Source organism: Mauremys mutica, chromosome 3 (genome assembly GCF_020497125.1).
Source record: "Mauremys mutica isolate MM-2020 ecotype Southern chromosome 3, ASM2049712v1, whole genome shotgun sequence".
Classification (NCBI taxonomy): domain Eukaryota; kingdom Metazoa; phylum Chordata; order Testudines; family Geoemydidae; genus Mauremys; species Mauremys mutica.
In genome coordinates, this window is record NC_059074.1 from 51,169,281 (window position 1) to 51,196,455 (window position 27,175).

The 27,175-nt window shown below is 40.6% G+C and overlaps 1 protein-coding gene across 1 annotated transcript; it reads right to left on the minus strand.

The window, feature by feature from the left end:
- Positions 1–508: 508 nt before the first annotated feature.
- Positions 509–27,175, minus strand: LGSN (lengsin, lens protein with glutamine synthetase domain). Its single transcript, XM_045009440.1, has 5 exons — positions 27,154–27,175; positions 21,195–21,310; positions 18,386–19,385; positions 4,375–4,553; positions 509–1,708 (listed from the first exon to the last, which is right to left on the minus strand). The coding sequence occupies exons 1-5, from the start codon at positions 27,173–27,175 to the stop codon at positions 509–511; spliced, it is 2,517 nt and encodes an 838-aa protein (XP_044865375.1).

A 27,175-nucleotide genomic window follows, 5' to 3' on the forward strand; every position in this document is an offset into this window, starting at 1 on the left:
CACTTTGACGTACACTCAGCATCTGATTCCTCAGCTCCACCTTTCAAGCTGCACTGTGCACCTCTGAAGAAAATCCCATAACCATGCAGAAGAGGAGGAAAATGGAAAAATAGGAACAAGATGTTCCCTCCCTGCTATTCCTGTTTTCTTCCATCTTCCTATTTCTTTTCCTTACTTTGAACATCATCCTTTCACCTCCTCTTCTCATCTTTTCTTCAGCAGAATCCTTCTTTCTTAAGGTTTTCTTAGAAATTAGAAAAAAAAATTAAAAGCCTCTTAGCACTACTTCATGAAAACTAGTTCTCCAGTCTGTTGAGTCCACTCATACAGGAACATGCAGTCACCACCTACTATATTAAAAAACAAGATGGTGGGGAAAAAAATTAGTAAACATTTATAAATAGTTTTAATTTCCAATTATGTTTTTCCATTAATCTTTAAGCATTTACACAGCATTGCTTCAGATTTAATTTTTTCTACTAATTAGACAGGTTTTGTTTAATTGATTCTAAATAAAATATTCCAAAAATTTATTCCGTTCAGCATCCGTTTCTTCAGTTTCCAACTCATAATGTTTCATGGCAACAAAGTATCGAATAAAGGTATCACCCAGTGCTTCCCTAAGGCACAAATCTCCCTCAAGTGCAGCAAGAGCATCTTCTAGTTTCAAAGGGATTGCTGCAGGTTTCAACTGAGCAGTGTTCTGGTTCTCTTCTGTCACATCCTGGAAGCTAAGTTTTCTCTTTACTCCATCCAGGCCTGCAGCAATAGTAGCAGCAAGCACCAGATAGGGGTTTGCTGTAGCTGAACCTAGCCTGTTATCTATCTGAGTGCCTTTTCCACCATGACACTTAATGTTAAAGGCACAGCTATTATCATTAAATGCCCATTTTGCTGTCACAAATTCTTTTGATTCCTTACCATATTTGGAATAGCGTTTACGGCAGCTGACCGTAGGAGCCATCAGGCAGCTGAGAGCTTCGGAATGTACCAAGAGCCCTGCTAGCCAATTCTTTCCAACATCGGTGAGCGCCTGAACTCCCCAATCAACAGAAAACAAATTCTTTTGGCCATTGAAATCCCACAGACTATGTGACAGAATCCCTGAATTGTAGAACCCATTCTCTGTGAAAAAACTTGCAATGTAGTTGTACTTTTTTGCTACTTCTTTAATGCCTGTTCTGAAGGTGAAGGCAGTGTCAGCAGCACCTATGCCAAACTCTGGATGAAAAGAGATCTCCATCTGTCCAGGCCAAGTGGAAGAAGAAAAGCTCTCAATGTTGGCACCAGCGTGATACATTCCTTCAATGAGTTCCTGAATGAAAAGCTGGTCATAACTATTGAGTATGCTTGCTGCAGGAAAAGATATCGTCTTTGAATTTACAATCTCAGCAATGCCATAAATACAAAATTCATAGGTGAAGGCAGAGCGCAATGACAAGCCATTGTCCTGAAGTTGGCTCAGCTGTTGTTTGGCAATGTGCCTGGGTGAGGTCAATAGAGGAGTTCCCAGTATAGTGAAGGAATCACATATCACTCTAGCAGTTTGTTCAGTCCATGGTAGAACTCTAAATGTTGATAAATCAGGGCTCAGGAGTATGTCACAATTAAAATTGGTTGCACTTATGTGGTCCACTTCACTGTCCTTAGGATTCAGGGTCAGTTCAAGGTATCCTCTGGGCATGGACACACCATAGATTGCTTTTTCCTAAACAAGGGGGAGAGTAATGGATTACTGAGTCTTTGACAGCTGAACTTTAATCATATTTTACATATATAACATAATATGCCCAAATCTTAAGTAAAGATTTTAGCATTTGGCCAATAGGGCCTTTTTCCACAAAAGAATCAAAGTGCTCCAGAAACTATAGATTGTATGTTACCCACCATTATCATGTAGCTACCTCTGGAGGGTGGCAACCAGCTGGTGCATAAGTGTAAGGAGGGAAAGCGTTGAGCAAGGTTGTATGCAAATCTCTGTTGTGTTTAAGAAATAATAATTAATAATGTCTGTGCAGAACTGACAGGACTTCGAGCTCCAGATCTCCACTGTTTTGCCCTTTATCTAGTGCAAAGCAAGTGCAAAACTGGATGTAAAAGGCTGGCACAAGAGAATTTTCCTAACAGAATGTTGGCATTTTACATCTACTTTGCACAGATGTAAATGACTGCGCAAGGCAGTGGAGTCATTAAACTCCATTACACTCACTTTGTCTACCTCAGATGACAAACAGCTGCACCAGCACTGCCAGGATGGGAACTTGTTACAGGGAATATAGACTTTTCACACCTGAAGCTTAGATTTATACTTGGCTGACTTTGCTTAGGTAAAAAATAGGAAGCAGCTTCAAAATGATAAATAATTCTAACACCTCCGTGCCTTCTTTAAACATCATGCAGACAGCTGGACCAACAAATTGCTCAAGTTGCCCCTTCATTTCCATAGGTGGCTCCTACTGACATGAATGGGGGCAATGCATAAGTCAAGTGCAGATGAGACTGATATGGATGGAAATTAGAATAACTGTATCTTTGATGAAGAACCTCCAGAAGGTATCTTAGAGCCAGATCTCCAGCTGGTGCAAACTGGTATAGTTCCACTGGAATTATACCAAGTTACATCATCTGAAAATCTGGCTTAATACTGTGCTAAGGTTCTATACTGTGGAAACCCATGCAAGGCCAATACGAATTTATTTTTTGTTACCTGTCCTTTTATTTATATATGGAGAGAGAGAACACAAACTACAGCAAGTGAGCCTTTTTAACAGTATGGAAGCCATAGAGAGTTTTTCTACAGTTTGCCTGTGGGAAGGCCACAGATACTCTGGATTGAAACTAACCCTAAATTTTTAGTGAATCTTCTCCCACTGCCCTGAGAAAGGATCACTATCTAGGTGGATTGACTGACGGGAATGGAACTGTTGAGATTTCAAGACTAACGTGAATGATACAACACTTTCTCCCCAGAAGTGGACAGAAGTTTCTTAACTTTTTCCTTTTACCAAATATTAAAATTAGCTTTGATTGTAAGCAAATAATTCTTGCCAAAATTACTGAGACAAGGTAGTTAAGGTAATATCTTTTATTGGACCCGGAGACTCTTGCTGGAAGGTACAAGTCTTCAAACTACACAGAGCTCTTCTATTTCAAACTATATACATTAAGTACAATATTTTCCTTTCTTTTTTATAACTAGCTAATGTTACTACAGTAGTCACAAAATCCCCTAGATAGTCCCTATACTGTGTGGTGTCATCCCATCACTTGTACTAAGCAATATGGTGATCACCATGGTAAGGTTATCTAGTTATCAAAGGCAACACTGAAAAATTGTTGAGGGTGAGCACTTTACAGCCTCATTCATAAAAACTACATGATTTCTCTTGCAATTTAATAGTTTTTTCTATTTTTAAAATACTTGAGGATTTACATGGAGGTCCGTGAATAATGTGAGTGCAACAGATAACTTTGAATAACCCAAGATGGGCACCTGTATTGTGAGTTAATGATTGAAAAAGATGGTGCTATTACCCACCACCTCTCAAAAGCATTAAGCTATCTGAAAAAAGTTTTTCTGCTAATCAAATGACATCAGGAGTAAATTGTATCTAAGTGCTAGAGTTAAAAGGTTGCAGCATAATCTAAAAGTAAAATAATGAGAAAATGGTGTTAGCTTCAAAAGATGCTTGAAATGAAAGCATTCAATTTTCTGTCATGTTGATATCTTTTTTGTGATTGCTCAGTAGACTGTGAAATATTCATAGTAATATGAGAGTGAAAATACAGCATTAATCACCCATGTTAAGGATCAGAGGGAAAAAAGCTTAAAGGTCAGGATATATATACATGCTATCAAGAGCTTCATAATTTGACTCCTATTTGACTCCTATATTCTGTATCAGTATAGGAAATATTACTAAGCAATCATGCAGTCTATAATATTTTCTTATATGATGTGATGGTTGAAAAGAGAATACTTCATAACTGAGATGATTTTCATCTAATCATTTTTGTTTGTTTTGATATTTTCTCTTGGGTCTCGTCTTGCAATCTACTCATGTCAAGTAAAACAGAATCTTTATAATTGTGGTGAATGTGAAAAGATAATTCTGCAGAGGGAGATTATTGGATGTGGAAAGTACTGAAATTACCATCTTAATTAGATTTGTATTTCTGCAGGGCAGAGAAATGATGCTTCAGGGTAATGAGAAAAGCTCAAATCCTTGGGGAGTACTAATCAGGATGGGAGGAGGAGAGAATATTTGATTTGTTGCAGGCTTACATTGCCTCATAATGTGTGCACCAATTTATCACAGCCATAAGGGCAGGGCTATGAGAGCTCATAAGAGTATGAGAGACGGAAAAACTTACATGAAAAAAACGAGAAGGAATGCTCTTGGATCTTGACACTCCATGCAGGTCAGTTGCTTCAAATCTGACAAACTGAATATTTTCTCTGGCCATCTGTTGTTTAATGTGTTCAATAAGCGAGACCAGACGAAGGGAAGATTGACTTCCAGGGTTGTTTACGTCAGGCTCTCTGCTGTGATCTTTAAAATAAAGAGCAGTGTTCATGTCAGACAAACTTAATAATGCTGTCATTGCAAGCTGTTTCACTAAAAAGCACCAGCATGACAAAATGTGATATAATAGGGTGGCCAATCCTCCAGGATTGGCCTGGAGTCTCCAGGAATTAAAGATTAATCTTTTTAATTAAAGATTATGTCATGTGATTAAATTTCCAGGAATATGTCCAACCAAAACTGGCAACCCTTGATAGAAACTTGACTTTTTTTCTTTCGACTATGACTTACTGCGAAAACAAATGGGAAGAAGGTTTGCCACTCGCAAACATTTTGGAAGAGGACAGTCTAGATAACGATGTCCACTTTTGTCCTGGAGAATCAGTACAATGACTGTTATTTTCTGCAAGTGTTTTACAAAACCACTTACACAGTCTCTGTGCATAGTCTGATAGTCATGGGGGAGAGAACGTCTGAGGGAGGAGCCTATTAATCTAGTGGGGGCGATTTTCAATGGCACAAAGGACAGCCAGATACCTAACTCCCATTGAAAGTCAATGGAAGTTAGGTGCTTTACTTCCACTTGTGACCTTGAAAATCACCTACCTGTTGCCCTCCCCACCCCAACAATCATGCATAAGTCTGGGATTTTAGAGAGAAGACCTCAGTTGTCTTCTAGCCCCTTCCAAATACAGCAGGATTCTGAGGTGGCCTGTAATCTCCCCTGCCACAGAGAGAAGAACTATGAAGGCAGGCTCTCTAGATTTGCCACCTCTCCCTGCAGATAGTACTGGGCCTCATTCTCCGCTCTGTTACACCTGCTCTGTGCCTGTGTAATCCTATTGAAATTAATGGCGTTATACTCATAAATAACTGGTGGAGCAGAGAATCAAGGCTAGTAGCTTACTCTGACAGATGTCCTGATCCCTGCCAACTGGCTTCCAGTTCCACTCTCTAAGTATTATTTATAACTATTATTATTATTCAGTATTTAAGTTAGACTTTATAAACTGTGACCTTCATTTGGAACTAAAGTGTAACTGAGAACAGAATTAGATGCTAAGGCTTCAGTAGTGTTAGAAAATACTGTTGCTTGTCCAAAGGAGAGATTTTTTTTGAAAGTCCAAAATTCCCACAGGGAGATAGAGATGGCAGCAGCCATCACAACCACAGACTGCTCCAAGCTCTCAGATATCAGTGGATCAACTTTCAATCAGTTTCTGATTGGAAAGCAGCAAGTATCATTATTATTTGTATTACCACAGGGCCAGGAGCCCTCACCAGGGACTAGGACCCCACTGTGTGAGGTGCTATATTAGCAGACGTAAGTACTGTGGGCATGTGGTGAGTAAAATTAAGAGGGAAGCGATACATTTTATTGGGGTATGTGGGAGAGAGGCAACCAAACACATAGACAGGTGGTTAAACAAAAATAAAAATGGTAGAAAAAAATAAAATAATAAGAATGAAGGGGAGGAAAAATAGTAATAAATATGTTCCATCTTTTTCCCCTCATGCTGTCTTTGTGTTCTTTGTGTATTTCAATTGTAAGCCCTTTAAGGAAGTGACTTATCTTTACTCTGACTTTTAGGAATTGTAGGGAATAGGAATAGGGTAGTATTTCTTTAATTAATTTCTGAATTCTATAATGACAGTCAGCATGTTTGATTATTTAGGAGCTGTCAGAACCTCACTAGAACAGAAGTATGTGTATGTAAGAAGGCTTGCATGTTCTGTATGTTCAGTAAAGAGTTAATCGGACCTCACATTTCTGGTTCCTTTGTATAATGTTTGTTGTGTAAAGAGCAAAAGTCACAAACAGGCAGCTAGAACATTTTTGGATTCTTGATAAATAATAAAATAATCATGGAGAGGCAGTACTCTCTCACAATCAGTTTCCATTATAAACCCTATTTTATTATACTATAATTTTGCCTTGGAACATAGATTTTTACTGAAATGTATTAGTTTTGACTTCTGTGTGAGCATCAGCACACACCATGTATTTATTATCATGTTACTCCATATTGGGTGGTTGTAACTTAAAAAGAACATTAGGGTCTTTCTATACATGACAGCTAAAACATTCTCCTTTTAACTCAAGTGGTAGAAACCCATTATTATTATTATCTGGGGGGGCGTTGTTTTGGTTTGGTTTTCTGGCTGTAGGAACAAGGCTCTAGCTCTGGCTCTATCGGTGTGGTTTTATCCCGCAGACATGGTAGGTTCTCACTAGTTAGGGTTCAAATATTAGTTCTCTTACAAGGCTGGTTTTTGTTCTTTTTATGGCTCATAAAAATGGCGGGGGAAGGAATCTTCTTTCTCTCATATTTTTCTGGTAAACTTTAACTGACAATTAGAATGTTTCCTGAATATTTGGTTTCAACTCCGTAAACACTTTTTGAGATTCAGATTTTAAAATGGCTCCTGTCTGAAATCTTGTATGTCACACATAATAAACACTTGTCAGGGATAACTATGTGTGTAATTCATCACAACGCAATAAATTTAACTTTGATCTAAAATAAATATTATTCTTTCTTCTGTAATCCCAAAATATAAACACAACACAAAACCAATATGAAAAAGAAACAGATATACTGTACGTACACTGACATATAAAACAGCTTCAAATGCAAAGCCTCGTACATGTGTAATTTTACCATAAATTAACACTTAGACACTTTCCCAATTGAATATAACATAACAGAGCTCAAAAACAACAGCTAAAAGTTCTTCACCACCAGTATATATTAGTTACTGAAATTATATGTAACTGAAGTTTCCCAATTGACTTAAGTGGGTTTGGATCAAACCTCATATGACCAGTTTAACTTTTATTATGTCCCTTAACTAATCATTTTCTTCCTTTGAATTGCTTGGATATTATAAATGATATGATACATAAGAACACTGTTGTTGTTTAGCAATCTTAATTGGATTTCATATTGAAGGACTTTTTTGTTTTTGAATAATTTAATAAATAATGAATAACAATAATCCTCCTTCTCCCAAAATATATTGTCTTTCTGTGTATTTTGTAAAGGAACATGTACAATTTTCACTGTTCGCTATATGTAAGAAATAATGGGCATAATTTCGGTAGGCCTGGTTTGACATCAGTAACTTGCCTTATTTCTTAGTGGGAATGATACCCCTATATAATGTTTTCCTCAGGAGCCAAAAAAATCTTACTGCGTTATAGGTGAAACTGTGTTATATCGAACTTGCTTTGATCTGCCAGAGTGCGCAGCCCCACCCCACCCCCACCCCGGAGCACTGCTTTACTGCGTTATATCCAAATTTGTGTTATATCGGGGCGTGTTATATTGGGGTAGAGGTGTAATTAAATTAAAGGAACTTTGGATTTCCCTTGTAAATTTGATTCCTTAAAAAAGCAAACGCATACATATTGGGCAATTTTTATGAAGCAAAACCACATTTTTTTCACACGTGTATAACAAATCAGTAATGTATAGAAAAGCATTCACTACTTAGTTTTTACCTAGTCCTTGTTCAGGCAAAACTCCATCTCCCACTGAAGAGAAAACAGAGTAGGGACTTCGTAATTTGGCCTATTAAATATGCAACCGCAGTCCCCGTGCTATTGGCTTTGCAATCACTACAAAATATTTCTAAGAAAAATCTACTGCCTAATCTATTAACATCAAGAAAGACTTGCCTTTCTTATCCAAATCATTAGTACTGGACATCAAGTAGGATGAAAGGATTTGAACATATCAGTTGCACATGTGGCTGGAGTGGATGGTTGGTGTTGGATTTGTATTTTTTATAGTGATCGAGAAGCACCTTGCCAGAAGACAATGCCCACATCCAGTGTCAGTGAGTCATTCAGTGGTTGTTCAAAGGAATTTCTATCCCATGTTTGCTAATTAAACCACATTACATCTAAGTGAACAATTTATTAGCTCTTAAGCAGTTAAATGCTGGACAAATGAACAGAAGAGGAGGAACAATTTACTACATGTTGCATAGGAACATAGCAAGGATAAAGAAAAGCTGACCTAACAAATGTACTGATATTGAAAACTCTGTTGGGTAATATGATATCAAGAAAATCTGATATAAAATTAATGATCTTTTTTCTTTACATGACCTTAAGTAGAAATATAGGCTTAGGGAAATAAGAATAAACCATAGACTACACTTGTCAGACCACTTCAGATTAATGATTCGTCTAGTCCAGTATCCTGTTCTCTGACAGTGCCCAGTACCAAATGCTTCAAAGGAAGTTGTGAAAAATCCTTCAGGAGGTAGTTAATCTGCATGGAGGGAAAGTTTCTTCCTAATACCTGTTACTTTGAGGTTGTCTTATGGTCTGAAGCATGATTGTTAATATCCCTTCCAAACTTTTGGGGGGGTTGTTTTACTTTTTCTTTTTAAACCTTAGTAATGTTCTTGTTATCCATATGAAAGTTAAATCCTGCTAAACTCTTGGCCGCAATTATATCCAGTGACAATGAGTTCCACAAACAAATTATGCTTTGTGTGGGGAAAAAGTAATTTTGCATTCTATGAAAAAAAGTATTTTCTTTTTAGTTTGTTGCCTCACTTTCATTAAATGTCCCTTCTCATTTTACGCAAGGTAGATTGGGTGTTCCTATTCAAACTTCTCTAAACCATTTTGTACACCTTTATCCCCTTGTCTCCTCGCTAAAGTAAACGGTTTCCTTGTCTTTTGAATCTCTCTTCAAATAAGACTTTTTTCCCACCATTAATTATTCTTATTTCCATTCTCTGAACACCCTCTTTTCTGCTACAGTCTTTTTAAATAGGGTTACCAAACAGGACCCAGATTGTAATTGAAGTAGTGTTATTGATTTGTATAATCACTAGACCCAGTTTAAATTTCTGTTTTTCTAAGAGTGTTTTTTTTATTAAATGGGAATTTTTACAAAAAAATTCAGGGTTTTGATTGTTGAAAACTGAAAACAAAAATGTTTTGAGGTTTTCAGTTTTTCAACAAATAATTTGCACTGCTCTGACACCTTAATGGATTCTAAATTAACTACAAAACTCAGGAAAAAGTCTGAACCTCATTGTGAATAACTCAGTGAAAATCTCTGCTCCATGTGCAGCAGCAGTCACAAATGAAAACGAAATATTAAGAGACTTAAAGAATGGAAATATTGAAAATATGTCATTATTAGAACGTATCAGCAAAAGATCCCCCGCCCCCACCCTCATGGAAGTTGATAGTGTCATGGAGAACCAAGATTACAGTATAGCATAGTACCATATAGTGAACAAGAAGGAAGATAAGGTCCTGATCAGAGTTTTTGCTGTCTAAACTGAAAAACAGGCTCAAACCTTAGAGATAGCTTGAAGGAAGAAATGTCAGAATTTGTATGCATCCCGAACAGGAGGGACAAGGAGAAGGACCTAAGTGACCAGGAGTATAATGGTTTCCTCAACAAAGAGGAGCTGAGTTTTGACCATGTAAGTTAAAGATGACAACAAGACATTGAGGAAGAGATGTCAGAGAAACAGGCTAAGATACACATTGGTTGAAGGGAGACATGTCATTGATCCAACAGTAGGATTTCTAAATCATCAACACAGGGAAGCCATGTGAACAGATCAAATGACACAGGATGGAGAGAAATGAAGAGTGGGCCAAGAACATAGTCCTGAGGAACCCCCACAATAAGAAGATACGCTAAAGTAATGGTAGGAGAGGTAGGTCATATGAAGACCCCAGAACAACCTCTGTGGCTGCCCAAGCATGCATGGCAGAACCATTATTATCAGTGCTTTTCAAGCTGTATATGAATCAGGGCTGGGCAGGACTTTTGTAACCAACAGCAAGCTCCAGCTTCAATTGAAGTCAATGGCAAAACTCCTTAACATCAATGAGAGAAAGTCCTCAATGCTAAATACTTTTCATATTTCAATCCTTAATTTAAGTACTAGATAGAAGTCTTTGTGAGTGATTTGTTACTTAGTTTCTTACATAGTAAATGACCTTATATTAAGTCATTTATTACTAAGGGAGAAAAAACATTTGCAGAACTGACAAACTCCATACTTTAATAATTTATGTATTCAGTCATCCGTTTTACATAATTTTTATTGAAATGGGAAATTAGCAGAGGAACTTTGAGTAAATTTAAGCATTTTTTTAATTTCTTAGGCCAGTATTTTTAGGCATTTTTACATAATTGTATGAAGGGCTCAATCCTCCTTCCCTTGTGTGCCCCAAATTCTCACTGAAGTAAGTGGGTTTTTAAGCATGCATGGAATTGATCTGAAGAATAGCACTCTGTTCCTTTTAAGAATGTCCCAAACTGCTAACAATTGGGTATTGCTCACACACATGCAGGGCCGGCTACAGGCCCCAGTGTGCTTGGGGCGGCATGCCGCGGGGGGCGCTCCGCCGGTCACCGGGAAGGCGGCTCCGGTGGACCTCCCGCAGGCGTGCCTGCGGAGGGTCCGCTGGTCCCGCGGCTCTGGTGGACCTCCCGCAGGCATGCCTGCGGATGCTTCACCGGAGCTGCGGGACCAGCAGACCCTCTGCAGGCACGTCTGCAGGAGGTCCACCGGCGCCGCGGGACTGGCGACCGCCAGAGCGCCCCCCGCGGCGTGCCGCCATGCTTGGGGCGGCGAAATTGCTAGAGCCACCCCTGAACACATGTACCACATTCTCATTGGCGTGTCTGTAAAGGCACAGTATGATCAAGAAACCTGGTCGTATTAATTGGGACTAATTGTGCACTAACTGCCCACGTGCTACAGACCCAGTCCCACAGTCTGCACTCGTGCAAAATATCACTGACTTGAATGAGATTTTTGGCCTGATTGAGCACTATGTGGGAAGTTTGGTAATAGGGCTAAAGCCTGCTCCTAGCACACTACCCACCTAAAACAGGCTGCACAGTGGAGAGGTCCATGGTGACCAGAAGGATGAGATTCTCCCTCAAGCTGTCATACCTCTCAACAGTCCCCATTTTCAGGGGACTGGCCTGCTTTGGCCCACCTGTCCCGGTTGAAGTTGAACTTTTCCCACATTTAGTGGCACCTACAGCTGTACACACATTACAAACTGTGCACACCATTGGCAGGGGCAGAGCTAGGGAGGGCAGAGGCTTCAGCAGCTCCTGGACATGCTTACTGGCTGCTGGGGAGCTCAGGGATAGTGAGTGACACAGCCTCTGGGAAAACCGGGCTGCAAAGTGGGGCCTGAGTGTGGCACAGATTTGATGGGTGAGGTGCTGGGGCCATCAGCTGCAGCAGATCAGTGAACAGTTGTGTCCTGCTTTAGCCACTTGAAATGCTGGGAGGGTTGAGCCGTGAAGTGGCACCAGAGTATGTCCTCAGTGGCTATTGCACTGGTTCCTCTGACTCTCTTATGTTGGGTCTACAAAGTAATCACTGACTCTGTCATGCCCTATCTTAAGACGTCTCACTACTGGGACATAGGGAGTTCCCACTGTCCTTCATGGCATTTGGAGTTCATACCCCTTGCAAGGGCTTCCTTTGTTCTGCCTCTGCCTGTGTCCTGCATATAGCAGAACTACCCTGATTAAGCTACCTGGAAATTTGGATGTGATGAAGATCTCTCACTTAAGTGGTATCAATATTCACTTAGCCCAGTGGGTTTTGAATCCATTATGAATTATATGCCTTTGCAGTATTGGTGAAATATCCATTTGTATCTGCTACAGGGCTGCATTTCCACTTCCAGACTAAATCTACAATTTATTAAGTACTTTAGAATGGTGAGGCATGTAAGTTTCTATACAAATATAAATTTACGAGTATGCCAAACAATGGCTTCCCCTTGCACCTTCCAGGTCAAATATATCCATCATATCCTTGCTTCCAACCTTGCTTCTGCCTACAGTACTTCTCTATGCTCATTTCTTTCCATTCTACCCTCACATGCTTCACCCTGCCCTAACGCCACATATCTGTCTGCTTTATGTCCTTATCCACTCTTACTTTTGAGTCTTGGTACTTCAACTCTAATGCCTCCACCAATTGTTCCTCCTTAAAACACACTTTACTCAAGTGGCCTATCAATCCCCATCCAGTTCTTAAAAAGTGTTCACACAAAAGTACAGGAAATTTCTCTGACCACAGTCTTTCTTCCCTTTCTGCATTTTTGGTATGTATGTATCTGAGATCACTGGGAGTGTTGCCCAAACAAGGATTGAAAAACGGAGTAAGGACTTCCAAACTTGGCCCAACCATAAGTTGTCATTATTAATAAATATTTTAAAGTGAGACAAGTGAAAGGAAGTGGTCATATTACATTCCAGACTGCTATTGCCTATGGACTAGTTATATATTATATTGCATACACTAAATAAACTGCATCTCTTCAGTGTCAGAGGCCTCTCTTTCTACCTATCTCCCTAGCGTTTCTGAAAAGCCTAGGAGGCTTTTGATTACTAATGTCTAGCTTGGAGTGAATTCTATTTGCATAAGTGCATGCTATTATCATATATAGGTGCTTATGCAAATACATAAACTCATGTAAATGAAAAAGTTTGCATAATTACCAGCACTTGACACCTTCCATGTTTCTACAGTGATGCACTGTTTTCAAGGAGCTGTAGTTTCAGATCTGGTTTAACTGACAATACCCAAGGAATAATTTCTCTAGCTGGCTGAAACATCTTGCTTCATTTTCTAGGTCAAAGGATTTTTTCCCTATAATTGACTGTGAATTTGAGCACTCTTCTTTTGTCTCAGTTCTGATTTTTTTTTGGAAGGGGGGGGGAGGGCAGGGGGGTCTATGACGAATGTGTGCAGGACAATAACTTTGAAGGGGAGAAATACAGTGGCTGGCTCCATTATGCAATTTGCAAAATCTTAAAGGGAAGGATGAGTAGACTAGTTATTTTTAGAGGGTTGTTAGTGAAGTGACTAGTGTGAATGGGTCTCATTCCTTTCTATGGAATGGAATAAGAATTTCTCAGCTGTGTCATGGGTCCTCTGTTGCTGACTGCTGAAGGAGGTTCTCCTTTATTCAAGTGATAGAACACTGTGCTTTTAGAACAGTAAGGTCTGAGTTCTATCCTTGCTCTTGTCATGAAGTTCCGAAGTGTGTTGTGTCCAGCATAGTAACAAATCAGATGGATATGTTATAGTATTTAAATTATCTAACATGTTTGACTCCACATTAAAAAATTAGAGGTGGATAGTGTGATGTTGCACCCCATAATGCTTTATAGAAATGTGCTTATGAGTGTAAATATGACATAACTGGAATATGTTTTATGCTAGATATGCCATGTAACCATATCTCTGCAAAGGTTATGATCTACTGGTTAGATCATATTCATGCTATTTACATGCATGTATCATTTATGTATTCGAAGTTATTAATATTGGCTATGTACTTGTTTGATTTTAAGTAGCCTCAGTGAAGTAGTTGGTCAGCTTCTTGAGAAAAGCCTATTCTCAGTAAGTGCACAATCAAGAAACACTTAAGCTAACAATGAACTTTGAGAGATGCCAATCCACATCTGAGCTTCCCTGAGAATGTAGCTCAGCCTGTAAAGTTCTGAGTCATGCATGAACATGTGACTTGCCCATGTGACTCCAAAACTCCATCATGTAGAGGGAATTCTACACAGGGGGAGGGAGGGGTTTCTACCCACAAGAGAGAAACTATATAAAGCCCTGGGAAACCCCTCCATTTTGTCTTCAGCTGCTCAAGAGACAGCTTCACCACCCCTAAAGGATACCTGAAAGAAACTGGAAAAAGGACAGTAGCCACAGGGATGTGAGTGATTGCTGGACCCAGACTAGAAGAGGCTAGTCTGTAAAGCTTACTGGATCATCTCTCGGGGTAAGATTTCATCTGTAATCACTTTCTTACTGTATTAGGCTTAGACTTGCATGTTTTATTTTATTTTGCATGGTAATTCACTTTGTCCTGTCTGTTATTACTTGGAACCACTTAAAATCTCAGTCACTGGAAAAAACATGGAGCAGGTCCTCAAGGAATCAATTCTGATGCATTTAGAGAGAAGAAAGTGATCAGGAACAGTCAGCATTGATTCACCAAGGGCAAGTGATGCCTGACTAACCTAATTGCCTTCTATGATGAGGTAAGTGGCTCTGCAGATGAGGGCAAAGCAGTAGATGTGTTATTCCTTGACTTTAGCAAAGCTTTTGATACAGTCTCTCACAGTATTCTTGCCAGAAAGTTAAGAAGTATGGGCTGGATGAATGGACTATAGGGTGGATAGAAAGCTGGCTAGATCGTTGAGCTCAACAGGTAGTGATCGACAGCTCCGTGTCTAGTTGGCAGCCGGTATCAAGCAGAATGTCCCAAGGGTCGGTCCAGGGGCCAGTTTTGTTCAATATCTTCATTAATGATCTGGAGGATGGCATGGACTCCACCCTCAGCAAGTTTGCAGATGATACTAAACTCGGAAGAGTGGTAGATATGCTGGAGAGTAGGGATAGGATACAGAGGGACCGAGACAAATTAGAGGACTGGGCCAAAAGAAATCTGATGAGGTTCAACAAGGACAAGTGTGGAGTCCCGCACTTAGGACAGAAGAATCCCATGGACTGCTACAGACTAGGGACCGAATGGCTAGGCAGCAGTGCTTCAGAAAAGGACCTAGGGGTTAAAGTGGATGAGAAGCTGGATATGAGTCAACAATGTGCCCTTGTTGCCAAGAAGTCTAATGACATTTTGGGCTGTATAAGTAGGGGCATTGCCAGCAGATTGAGGGATGTGATCATTTCCCTCTATTCAACATTGGTGAGGCCTCATCTGGAGTACTGTGTCCAGTTTTGGGCCCCACGCTACAAGAAGGATGTGGAAAAATTGGAGAGAGTCCAGCAGAGGGCAACAAAAATGATTAGGGGGCTGGAGCACATGACTTATGAGGAGAGGCTGAGGGAACTGGGATTGTTTAGTCTGCAGAATAGAAGAATGAAGGGGGATTTGATAGCTGCTTTCAACTACCTGAGGATGGATCTAGACTGTTCTCAGTGCTAGCAGATGACCGAACAAAGAATAATGGTCTCAAGTTGCAGTGAGGGAGGTGTAGGTTGGATATTAGGAAAAACTTTTTCACTAGGAGGGTGGTGAAGCACTGGAATGAGTTACCTAAGGAGATGGTGGAATCTCCTTCCTTAGAGGTTTTTAAGGTTGGGTTTGACGAAGCGCTGGCTGGGATAATTTAGTTGGGGATTGGTCCTGCTTTGAGCAGGGGGTTGGACTAGATGACCTCCTGAGGTCCCTTCCAACCCTGATATTCTATGATCCTATGAAATCCTACTTTTTGTATTTAATAAAAATACTTCTTACTTATTAATTAACCCAGAATATATATTAATACCTGGGTGGGGGCAGAAACAGCTGTGCCTATCAGTGTTATGGAGAGCGAACAATTTATGAGTTTACCCTGTATAAGCTTTATATAGGGTAAAACGGATTTATTTGCTGTTTGGACTGCATTGGGAGTTGGGTATCTGAGTTCTGGAGATAGGAACATGTCTTCAGCTGTTTTCAGTTAAGCCTGCAGCTTTGGGGGACGTGGTTCAGACCTGGGTCTGTGTTTGTAGCAGGCTAGCATATCTGGCACAACCAGGCTGGGTTCTGAAGTCCCAAGCTGCCAGGGAAAATGGGCTTAGAGGTAGTCTCAGCACATCAGGTGGCAGTTTGTGATCCAACCTGTCACAGATAGAAGATACAATTTGGTTCCATATCTAGATTTTGGCAACCCAAACTTTGGGAAGGTTTTAGAAGAAAGCTTTTGATTTAACCCACTTCAAGTATATGACAGGATTTAGTCCATTATAAATACTTTGTGGGAGTAGGACAACTGTAATATTTTGGATTTCGTTTAACTTTTTCTGGTATTGTAAAACTTTTCTCCCTTAACTTAAGCTGCAGTTTTTCAGTGAAAATCAAATTTCAAACTACATATTTCTAACAAAGTGGAAACTATTGTTATGCAAAGAAGAAAAATTCTTGTTTTAAATAAGTCTTACCCTATCTCTGGGACAGCAGTATCAGTGAAAATGTACAAAAAACATACAGGAGCCTAGGACTTATGCTTCACCAAAGGCAAATGGAACTTGGATTCACAAGAGTTCTGAGTTGTGTTTTTAAATCCAGGTGAGTTCTACATTTGGCAAAACAAGATCTGCCTTTCCTTATAGCTTCCTTACCTTATAAGTTTTGAACTATAATTTGCATAATGGTCAATGACGCAGCTGAGACAAGGTGGGTGAGGTAATATTTTGTATTGGACAAGCTTTCAATCTTACACAGAGTTGTTCTTCAGACCTGATCTGTGTAAACTCAAAAGTTTCTCTCTCACCAACAGAAGTTGGTCTAATATAAGATATTACCTCCCACACCTTGTATTTCTAATATCCTGGGACCAACGCAGCTACAACAACATTGCATACAATGATGCAGTTGGTCAGTTGGAGTTTAAAACAGCACATGTTTATGAGGCAAAAAGGACTGATGGAATGCTGAAGACGTTATTCCTATTCTCATTTTGCAATTTAGGAACTGGGCTTTATGAACTAAGGGAAAAACTAGTGGCAATCTGAAGGACTTGGTAATGAATTCCACTGGCCTTTCATTCATGCAAATACATAAAATAATCTAGAAAGGAAAGAGGATATAGTCTATGCAGAAAAAAATCCACTTGGCTGTCTACTGATCTCATACATTAAACATGATCACAGTGAAAGCTGACCGCAATATATATTTTCATTGTTCTATACTTCTGAAGCATCTTCTCTTTAAAAGATTACCTTTTAGGATTTAATTCACTCAATTAAGCATAGCAGTGCACAACTATTCATGCATCCAAGTGTCTTGTTCAAAACTTAACTTGGGTGATTACATTATGTCTTCCTGTGGCTTGAATTGTTTGCCATCTGCAAAATTGCCTGTTTGTCAGAGCATCTTTAGCAAAACCGCTACACCGCAGAAAGCAGATTTTTTTTAAATGTTAGATAGCTTTATAATGAGTCACATGATATTAAATCATGGATCCATTGATATATCAACTATTGGCAAGGGTAATAATGTTTTCTATCATTGGTAAAAATATATCATAGATGGAAATTATTTGCCCTGTCTTATAAGCGATCTGAGTACCATCCTCCTACATTCTTATTAGTCTGTGACCTAACAATGCCCATTAACAATGTGTGTGCTGTTGACCACTTCCCAGAATAACAGCTAACCTGCTCAAAGTCATTATACCATTATAGCTAATAATAACTTTCCATTTACTGATCCTGCTAGCCCAGTAGTTTAATTTTTATTACTTCAAAGAAACCACAGTCTATTAGTAGCAATTAATTGGCTTTACAAACACTTCCCAAATGGTCTTATTGAACAGAATGAAGATATGTGTAAACTCTCTGTTTAATTTGCTTTTCTTACCATATTCTTCATATTAGATGTTTTGGCATTCCAGTCCTCTTAGGACTAATAATTGAAAACATCATCCCTACATGGGAGCAATTTTCACTGCTGGAAATGTTAACAAAAAGGAAATTTCAAGAAACTCAGATTTCAAGGCTTTCCAGTGACTAGCAGACCTATCGAAAATGTTGCCTATGTCCAGTGTAAATGAGAAAATATTTCATTTTTTAGTGAACAAGACATGACTACTTGTGCATGGCAGTTTCTGGCAGTCAGTCGGGCTTTGTAAGCACCTTACTATAGAAGAAGCAGGCTGGAAGTACTGTAAAACTTTTAATCAAGTCCAGTCACATGTACAGTAACTGCTATTGCCAAGTGTCTAACATTAATGCTGACAAGAGATTGGGGTTCTTTTTTAAACAATTTAACTGCATTCTTGAGTGGTACAGTAGGTGATGGTTTAACTTCTTACCAGTCTGGTCTGGAGAAGGGTCGAATTTAATTCCTGGAGTGCTGTCTGTGTTTTTATAAGCTGGTGGTTGTCTCCTACTGGGATGCTCCATGTTGCTGCCTTCTGATTGTTGCTGATCAGAGCCAGCAGAGCTGTGATACAAGAGGTTTGGCAGCCCTGCTACATAATTGTCTATACAGTGGAGCTTTCGATTCTCCCCTCCAAAATGAAGAAAAAGAGACTCAAAGGATCTACCATGTTTGTCAACTGCTTTTTCATTGGGTTTTGGCAGACGTATATGGGAAGAAGTTCTGTTGGGGTTGCCAGTGTATTTGGCCCTGTTACCACGCAGAGGATTGTTTCTGAGTAGGTTTTTCAGCTCTTGCAATGTTTGTTTGGAAACTCCAGACCCCAGCATGAAAGATGCTTCAGTGCTTTTTTCCTGGGTTGTTAAATTATTACCTTTATTCTCTTTCTCTGTTGCATCCTCCTCTTCATCTTCTGTTCCCCCACATTTGTCCTCATTACTTGCTGTCTGTGTCACCCCAGATTTATCTTCTCTGCTCGCTACATCTGAACCCCCAGATTTTTCTTCTTTGCTCTCAGGCTCTGTTCCCAAAGGCTGATTCCCTTTGCTTGATGTCTGTATTCCCTCAGGCATCTCCATCTTTCTTTCTACCATTCCTCTCCCACCCTCATCGTCTTTGTGGACTTCTGTTTTCCTCAGTATATTCTCTTTCACACTGATTTCTATAGGGAAGCTCCCATTTCTGCCCCCCTTTTGATCTTGTGTGCTAGGGAAATTAGATGTTTTTTGAAAGGATGTACTTGCAGGTGGTTCTACATGACTAGCTGCTCTTTGCAGATAAGAATCATCTGGGATGTTTGTAGGGTGGGAGATCTCCATTTTTTCACATTCTAATGGGAGAATGTATTTTGCAGTGACTTTGACTCCTCTTGTCCTTCTTAAACCACATATACTGCCACCATCAGCTTCATCATAGTCATTTCCAACTGTTTTCTGTAATCATCAACAAAATAAACAGCCAAATAATATGCATGAATGAAACAAGGGTAGAGTAATACAAGACAGAGGAAGTAGCACCAACAACTGTATTTTATTATCACCTGGTACTTCTGTTATTTATTGCTGAAAAAGAGTTCTATGGGGGAAATTACTTATAATTTCTGTATAATTTCCATATCATTTTCATATAATTCAGCTTCTCTGAAGATATCCTCTTGAAGGAGTCTTACTGTGGGGTTTTAGCTCCTTTAGAGCAAGACTGGTTCAGGTCCCTATTCTTCAGGTATTTTGACCATTGAGGGAGGGTTTAACAGGGTACAGCACAAGCAGGATTCCCTGCTGCCTAGTATGTGCCACCCCTTGACAAGCATAAATGTCCTTTAAATGTGAACAAAATGTGTTTTAATATAGCCAAATGCTAAATTAATACATCTAGGAACAATGAATGCAGTCCATAACTACAGAATGGGGAACTGTATGTGGGAAATAAGTGACTTTGAAAGGATTTAGGAGTCAAACTGGACAAGCAACTGAATATGAGCTCCCAGTGTGATGCTATGGCAAATGGGCAAATATGATCCTTGGATGTGTATATATAGGGGAGTAGAGAAGTGATTTTACTTCTGTATATGGCATTGGTTAGATCAATTTTGGAATACTGTGTGCAGTTCTGGTGTCCTAATTTTTAAAAGGATGCGGAAAAACTGGAGCAGCTTCAGAAAAGAGCCCCCCAAATTATTTGAGAGCTGGAGAAAATACCTTGCAGTGACAAATTTAAAAAGCTCAACCTGTTTAGTTTATTGAAAAGAAGATTGAAAGGGGACTAGATTAGTGTGTAAGTAACTGCAAAGGGAGAAAATACCAGGTATTAAAGGGCTCTTTAATCTATCTGAGAAAGGCATAACAAGAACCAGTGGTTTGAAGCTAAAGCCAGACAAATTCAAATTGGAAATAAGGCATACATTTTTAAGGTTGATTAACCACTGGAACAAACTACCAAGGGAAGTGATCCATCTCTTGATGTCTTCAAATCAGGAGTGGGTGCCTTTCTGGAGGATATGCCTTAGCCAAATACAAGTTATGTTACTGGGCTCAATAGAGAGGTAATTTAGGTGAAATTTAATGGCCTGTGACATATAGGAGGTCAGACTAGATGAACTAATAGTCCCTTCTGGCCTTAAATATTATGAAATCTATGTTCTGTTCAGTTTCTCCTACTTAGCAGGGGCAAAGCACCCAGAATGAAACACAAATTTGAAATGATCAAAAATGTGCCTCAGGGAAAGATGAAAAAAAGGTGTGAGAGAAAAGCCTCATGAAAAGTAACCTTATCAACAGGAGGAGTGAGAATCCTGCAAGATGATATTTTCAAAGAAACAGAATGACCAAGTATGTAATATTCCCTTCTCTAAAGATGCCATCTGGAGAGCAAGAAGCTGTAGGGATGTCCTAGCAGAAAATGAGGGTAAAGCCACAACAAGCAGCAATAACAAAGTTAATGCCAAAACTTCAAACAGCTAGCTTGCTTTTTTTAAATAGCATTAACAATATATAGAGGATTTTACACATGCAACACCATGCATGACATTCAAGTCTGCAGAAATACATAGCATTCAATGAAGAAGGAAAAAAAAAGCCAGATAGAAATTAGGAACATCTGCAAATAAAACTACACTATTATAAACAACAACAAATATGACACAATAACAACTTTTACTTTAAATGTATATATGGGACTAAATGACTTAGCCAAGGTCCCCTTGATTTGCTTGAATCAGCTTTAATGTATAGATAAAAATCTACTGGGAAATCATTAAATGTTCTGAGTTTGAGTTTTATGAATATACTGAAGACATTCAGATCTATGCCGTCAAACTCTCCAAATTTATATTCTGCACTTTCATTGTTTTCTGTGGTGTCTGAAAGAAATAGGGGTCTGGATGAAAGCAAATTGGATACTAGTCTAGATAAGACAAACAAGTTGTTTATTGGCAGATGGAAACATTTAGAACAATAGACAGTGGTGTCTGTAGCACATATTGAATGTAACATTTGCCTATCTTCTGCCAACATGATTAATGGCTTCCTTTTATCTAGGTTCCCTCACTACCCTTTGATTAGCGGTGATGGCTCACTGTACCTTTGGCCAGCACTGTCTGGCCAAGATGGTGTGACTTATCCTCTCCTAAAATAGACCTCACAATAGTCTTTCAAACCTCTCTCATCCTCACTTTAGACTACCGTAGTGTGCTCTACTTAGTACTATCTATAAATGCCACCCAGAAGCTTCTGCTACTATAGTATACATCTAGCTGTCAACCTTCTAAGTAGGACAAGCCACTAGAAACACATAACACCTGTGCTCACATAACACACTGGCTTCCTTATGATGTCCAGGTGCAATTAAAAGTCTTTAATGGGAGCATTCAGCACAAAAGTTTTGCTTACCTCAATTTTCATTTAAAATATACGGTTCTCCTTTAATGCGTCTGTCAAAAAGCTACTATATTTTTTGCTCGTTTGACCCCCAATAATAAACAGGCTCAGTTCTTAGAGCTGTGCCAACATTGCTGCTTCTGGAAACAAGGAAGCAAACTAAAAAGCCACATACATTTAAACTTCCCCATTATCAATATAGGAAATTGACTGAGGAGTATGGGGGACAATGTTTGCAAATGGGAAAAGACACAAAATCAATAGGAAATAAAAAATTTCTAAGGGGATTCTATAAATAGAAAAGTTTTCTTTGAAACAAAAAAGAGAAAAGAGATCAAGCTAAGAAATTTTCTTGACATGACTGTATTTTTAAAGAATTTACGGAAATGCTAGACCCTCGTTCCCTGGCAGAGTCTGACAGTATAAAAACATCATCTTTTCTAAGTGGTTTCTTTTTTTAAATTAGCCTTTAAAAATTCCTTTGTTTTCTGAATAATTTGATACCATTAACTTATTCATAACAACATCTGTATTTCTTTTCTGTGCTCCCTAATGCAGTCCTATACTGTTCAAGGCTGTCCATTTCAAAAATCTTTAATCTACTCTTGGATATGTCAGGTGAAATAGAACTCAGTTCCAGCATGATATCCATAGTGCTGATCTCTGAAAAGTATATAAATTGAATGTAACTATGGTAGTGATACTGACAACAACCAGGAGATCTGACCATATACTTTCAATTCTGTATGACAACCACATTTGTGATCGCTAGACAAAATAGGATCACTTCAGATCAAATATACAATATGAGAGAACCATCCACCCACAGTGATGCCATTCTAAACATTTTCATAAACACAAGTTATAATCCATACTGCAAGGAATAGCCCCTTCCAAACAATAGACATGAGGGAAATTACTGGCTACATATATATCTACTAACAGAAAGGTCCCAGTGCAAACATGCTAAGATCTTACAGATCTGGGGCACTGTGTCAAGGATTTTTATTCCATAAAAGAAACTGGGATCTTGGGACAGGTTTGGGGGAGGTTTAGGTTGGATATTAGGGAAAACTTTTTCACTAGGAAGGTGGTGAAGCACTGGAATGGGTCACCTAGGGAGATGGTGGAATCTCCTTCCTTAGAGGTTTTTAAGGTCGGGTTTGACGAAGCTCTGGCTGGGATGATTTAGTTGGGGAATTGGTCCTGTTTTGAGCAGGGGGTTGGACTAGATGACCTCCAGAGGTCCCTTCCAACCCTGATATTCTATGATTCTATGACAGATATTTTACCAGCCTTTGAAGGGAAACTGTACCCATTTCCCTCAAAGTGGCACACCTTTTTAAAAAAAATACCCCACTCAAAGGGTGAAATTTGCTATGATGCTGAGAACACAAGGCCTAGTACTATTCAGGTCCCTAACATGAGGATCCAGGGGTACCTTCTCTTGTCCCTTTGCATGGGGATGAATGTCATCCCCTATGAATAAGCTCAAAGAAATATGTATATCCATCTATCTATACATAAAATATGAAAGTTCATTTGGAAAGATTTTGAAACTTTAGATTTCTGCAATGAAATAAATGGACCTATTTTTCTTTCCATGTCCTAATGCAGCATTCTTTCATATTAAAAATTAAATTGTTCATTTGTATTTATGACTCTAGGGCTATGAGACAGTTTAGCTGCCAAGGGAAAAGCTATACTCCTTCTACATGAAGCCAAATCCAGACCTGGTCATGTCTACCCTGGGAACTGGCCCTCGTTACAGCTTTTGGCATAGCTGCACCTCTGCAACCCCTCGTGTCAACACGTATAGTTGATATTGACACTGGTGGAACTTACTCCAGTTTCAAGAAGGGATAAGCTTCATCAGCGTAAACAGGACCTTTGCCCATCTATACTATACTATACTATAGGTTTCTTCTAGTGCAGTTACTCTATTGGCTGGACACCAATGGCTGCAATCAAGTCTAAATCCTCAATGCAAATCCCCAGTTGTTACCCTCAAATAGGTATCAATGTTATGTCAACTAAGGAATCCCCAGAGATGGGAAGGGAAGAGGACAATCGAATGCTAAGGAGCTCATCCAGCCTGATGTAAAGCCCAGACAGGGGAGAGCACCTTCTGCTGGTCAGGAACAAGTACCCTCATCTTCAGTCTTCTAAAAGTTAGGATGACAGCCCCCATCCCTGCCTCTGGGCAAGTCACAGTGACAGGCTGGGAAAGCTCTGTAAGACAGAAGCCTAAGTGATCAATGGGATGTAAATCTGCTGGACTTCAGATGTAGTAAGATTTTGGTGCAGACTCCCTTGGCCAGGGCAGAGGCAGACCCAAGTGAGACAATCTTCCTCCAGTGTATTCACAGGGATTAGAAGGACTACCACAGCAGACATCTCCAGTAACAGTGGTACAGCATACGAATTCCCTCCCAGTGTCTCTGTTCTTGACATTGGCCATCGCTGTGGTTATTGGTTGGGATTGGCGACATTTTCAGGAAATTATCTGCAAGCTACAAAAACAGGAGGCAGTGGCAGGTCTGGGACCATTGGGACTAGAAGGGTTAGGAGAACCAGCTGACTCTCTTCAGGGGGAGTTCAAGGTCCCCAAGATATGCATCCAGGTCACAAACAGGAGCAGTAGCCAGAAAATTGTATTGCTGGATTTAGAAGCCCAAATTAGTGGCACAGATTTTGTCTACTAACAAAGGGGAGGGCTCTGTGCTGAGCCAGGGCTACAATCAAATTGCTGCTGTGAATGATGAGGTGGTAGAATGCCCAACCTCTGAGGCAGGACCCCCATTTTATACTTTGGACAGAATGCCTGTGCTGCATTGACCATGATAAACAAACTGGGAAGTGAGGACCTTATTACTGCTATCCTGGTTGTATTGCCAGGCACTCCTGCAGCTAGAATGTGACATCCCTTGTGCTGAGAACTTAGGCTGGGAGAAGACCTTGTTCTGCGTATTGGCTCACTTTTAGCAGCCTGGCATCCACCAAGAGGTCAGAGAATGCTATGCCTCTTGTGCTGAGAGCCAATTAACCACCCTGTAAAGAGGTTAGCCGGGGCTCGTCCTTCTCCGGGGCGGTGGGGAGCCACACTGCCTCACTATACACTGTTGATGTCTTGGGGGAATTAGTCTGGCCGCGGGAGTCTCCCTTGGCAGCCCTTGCGGCAACTGAAATAATCACAGTAAGCCCAGGCCCTAGGTCAGGGCAGGGCAACAGTGAGTCAGGCGCTCAGGCCCTCAGGCAGGGGCTGAGCAGTAGTAATACAAACAGTAGCACTAAGCCCAGGCCCTGGGTCAGGGTGTGACAACAATGAGTCAGGTCCTCAGGAAGGGCTGAGCAGTAGCAATGAGCCCAGGCCTTCAAGGGACCTGGGAGAGGGGGAGCCTGCCACCTGTGAGTTGGGTGGCAGGGGGGATGCAGGCCTTCCAATCCACTGCATCCCAGCCGGGGCCCTAGCAGTGGTAGGCGACCCGCTGCTGTGTCAGTGGGGATCCTGGTCGCAACACACTGACATGGGCTCTGGCAGTGCTGCAGCCAGACTAGGGTCGGCTGCCCCTGGGCTACTTCCAGACTCCCCCTCTGGTGGTACCTGGGTCATGGTGGTGTCCTCTGTGGGGTCCAGCACCATGGGTTCCTCGGGGTAGTTGGTGAGAGGCAGATCTGGCAGCTCCTCTGGGAAGCTGGCTTGGGGCAGGCCAGGCAACTCCTCTGGGTAGTGGGTGTGGACAGGTCTGCCCTTGGGTGCATCTAGGGCTGTAGGAGCTTCCCAGTCATGGGCCAGGCTGGAGGCATCTGGTCTCCCTGGTGGCTGTCCCTCCAGTGAGTTTTCAGGTTAAGCCTTTGTACTTCCGGGGTGCTGTCTGACCTTCTGAAGCGTGGGCTCAGAGCTCCTAGATCTGCCCACTCCCGTGTCTGGAAGGGCTTGTTCCTCTCTGGGGTGGTGGGGAGCCACACTGCGTCACTACACACCCCAAAGTGCATCCCAAAAGGCCCACTTGATTCCACTCCCCTGATCAAAACTCCCTTCAAGCAAATTGGGATGGCTTTGGTGGGTTAATAATAATGATATATCTATCTCATAGAAGTGACCTTGGAAGGTCATTGAGTTCAATCTCCTGCCTTTGCTAGCAGGACTAAGTACTGTCCCTGACAATTTGTTTGTGTTGTGTTGTGTTTTGTCCCCCCCTCTGTAAATGGCCCCCTCAAGGATTGAATTCACAAGCCTGGGTTTAGCTGAGCAATGCTTAAACCACTGAGCTATCTCTTCTCCTTACCCTCTGGTTACAGAAAAGCTGGTAGGATACCAATACGTTCTTGTGATTGTAGCCCACACCACCTGGTACTCAGAGGCCATCATGCTATGCTCCACAAAGGTGACAGCATATGCTGGAACTTATGAAACTCTTAGTGATTAGGGATCCCCCCCTCAAAATATTGACTGATTAAGGGAATAACTTTACATCCCAGGTAATGCAGGAGCTATGCTCCCTATTGAGGATCATGTCACTATAACCCCTATGATCTGCAGATAAGATGGGTTAGTTGAGAGATTCAACAAAACCCGAAGGAGATGCAATTTGTGGCCTCCAATTCCAGGCATTGGGATCAGCTACTTCCACCCCTTTTGTTTGCTATAAGGGAGGTACCACAAGTTTCCACCATATTCTCTCCCTTTGAACTATTATATGGGCAATAGTCTTAAGGAAGATTAGACCGCTTATGGGAGGTCTGGGAAGAGAAGTACCCAAAGATGACCAATACAGTCCAGTATGTTATCCAACTCAGAGAGCACCTCAAGAAGTGAGGAGTTTTTGCTCATGAAAACCTGTTGCAGGACTAGCAAGTGCAACAACAATCATACAAGCAGGGTGCACACCTATGGACCTTCCAGCCTGAGGACCAAATACTATTTTATTGCTTCCCGACATGGAATACAAGTTGCTAGCCAGGTGGCAAGGACTTTTTCAAGTGGTTTGTCGGTCATCCTTGTGGATAACGATGTCTATCTGCCCAGGAGGCAAACAGAAACTAAGCTGTACTATGTGAACCTGTATAAGCATGGAAAACCACAGAAAGATGTTAACTACTTATCCATCAGAGCCAGAGCTGGGGTTTCAAGTGCCAATTCCCCAAGAGCCAATGCAAGTTCAGATGGGAGACCTGAACTCCTACCTGAACAAAAAGCTCAGGTTTTACGCTTTGAAGCCTTCCCCTATGTATTCTCCTCTGCACCTTGTCAGGATCTGGCTGATACACCACCACATTGAGAAAGTCCTGCAACAGCAAATGAAGGAGAACCCTCAGCCCTTACCTTGGATGATGTGAGAGACCAT

Excerpts from the sequence above, each read along its gene's own strand:
- LGSN (XM_045009440.1), bottom strand. The coding sequence starts at position 27,175 with ATGGTCTCTCACATCATCCAAG. Across the intron at positions 4,554-18,385 it reads CCCTTCTCCAGACCAGACTG|ATCACAGCAGAGAGCCTGAC; the intron begins GTAAGAAGTTAA and ends TTTATTTTAAAG. Across the intron at positions 1,709-4,374 it reads TTCCTTCTCGTTTTTTTCAT|GAAAAAGCAATCTATGGTGT; the intron begins GTAAGTTTTTCC and ends CCCCTTGTTTAG.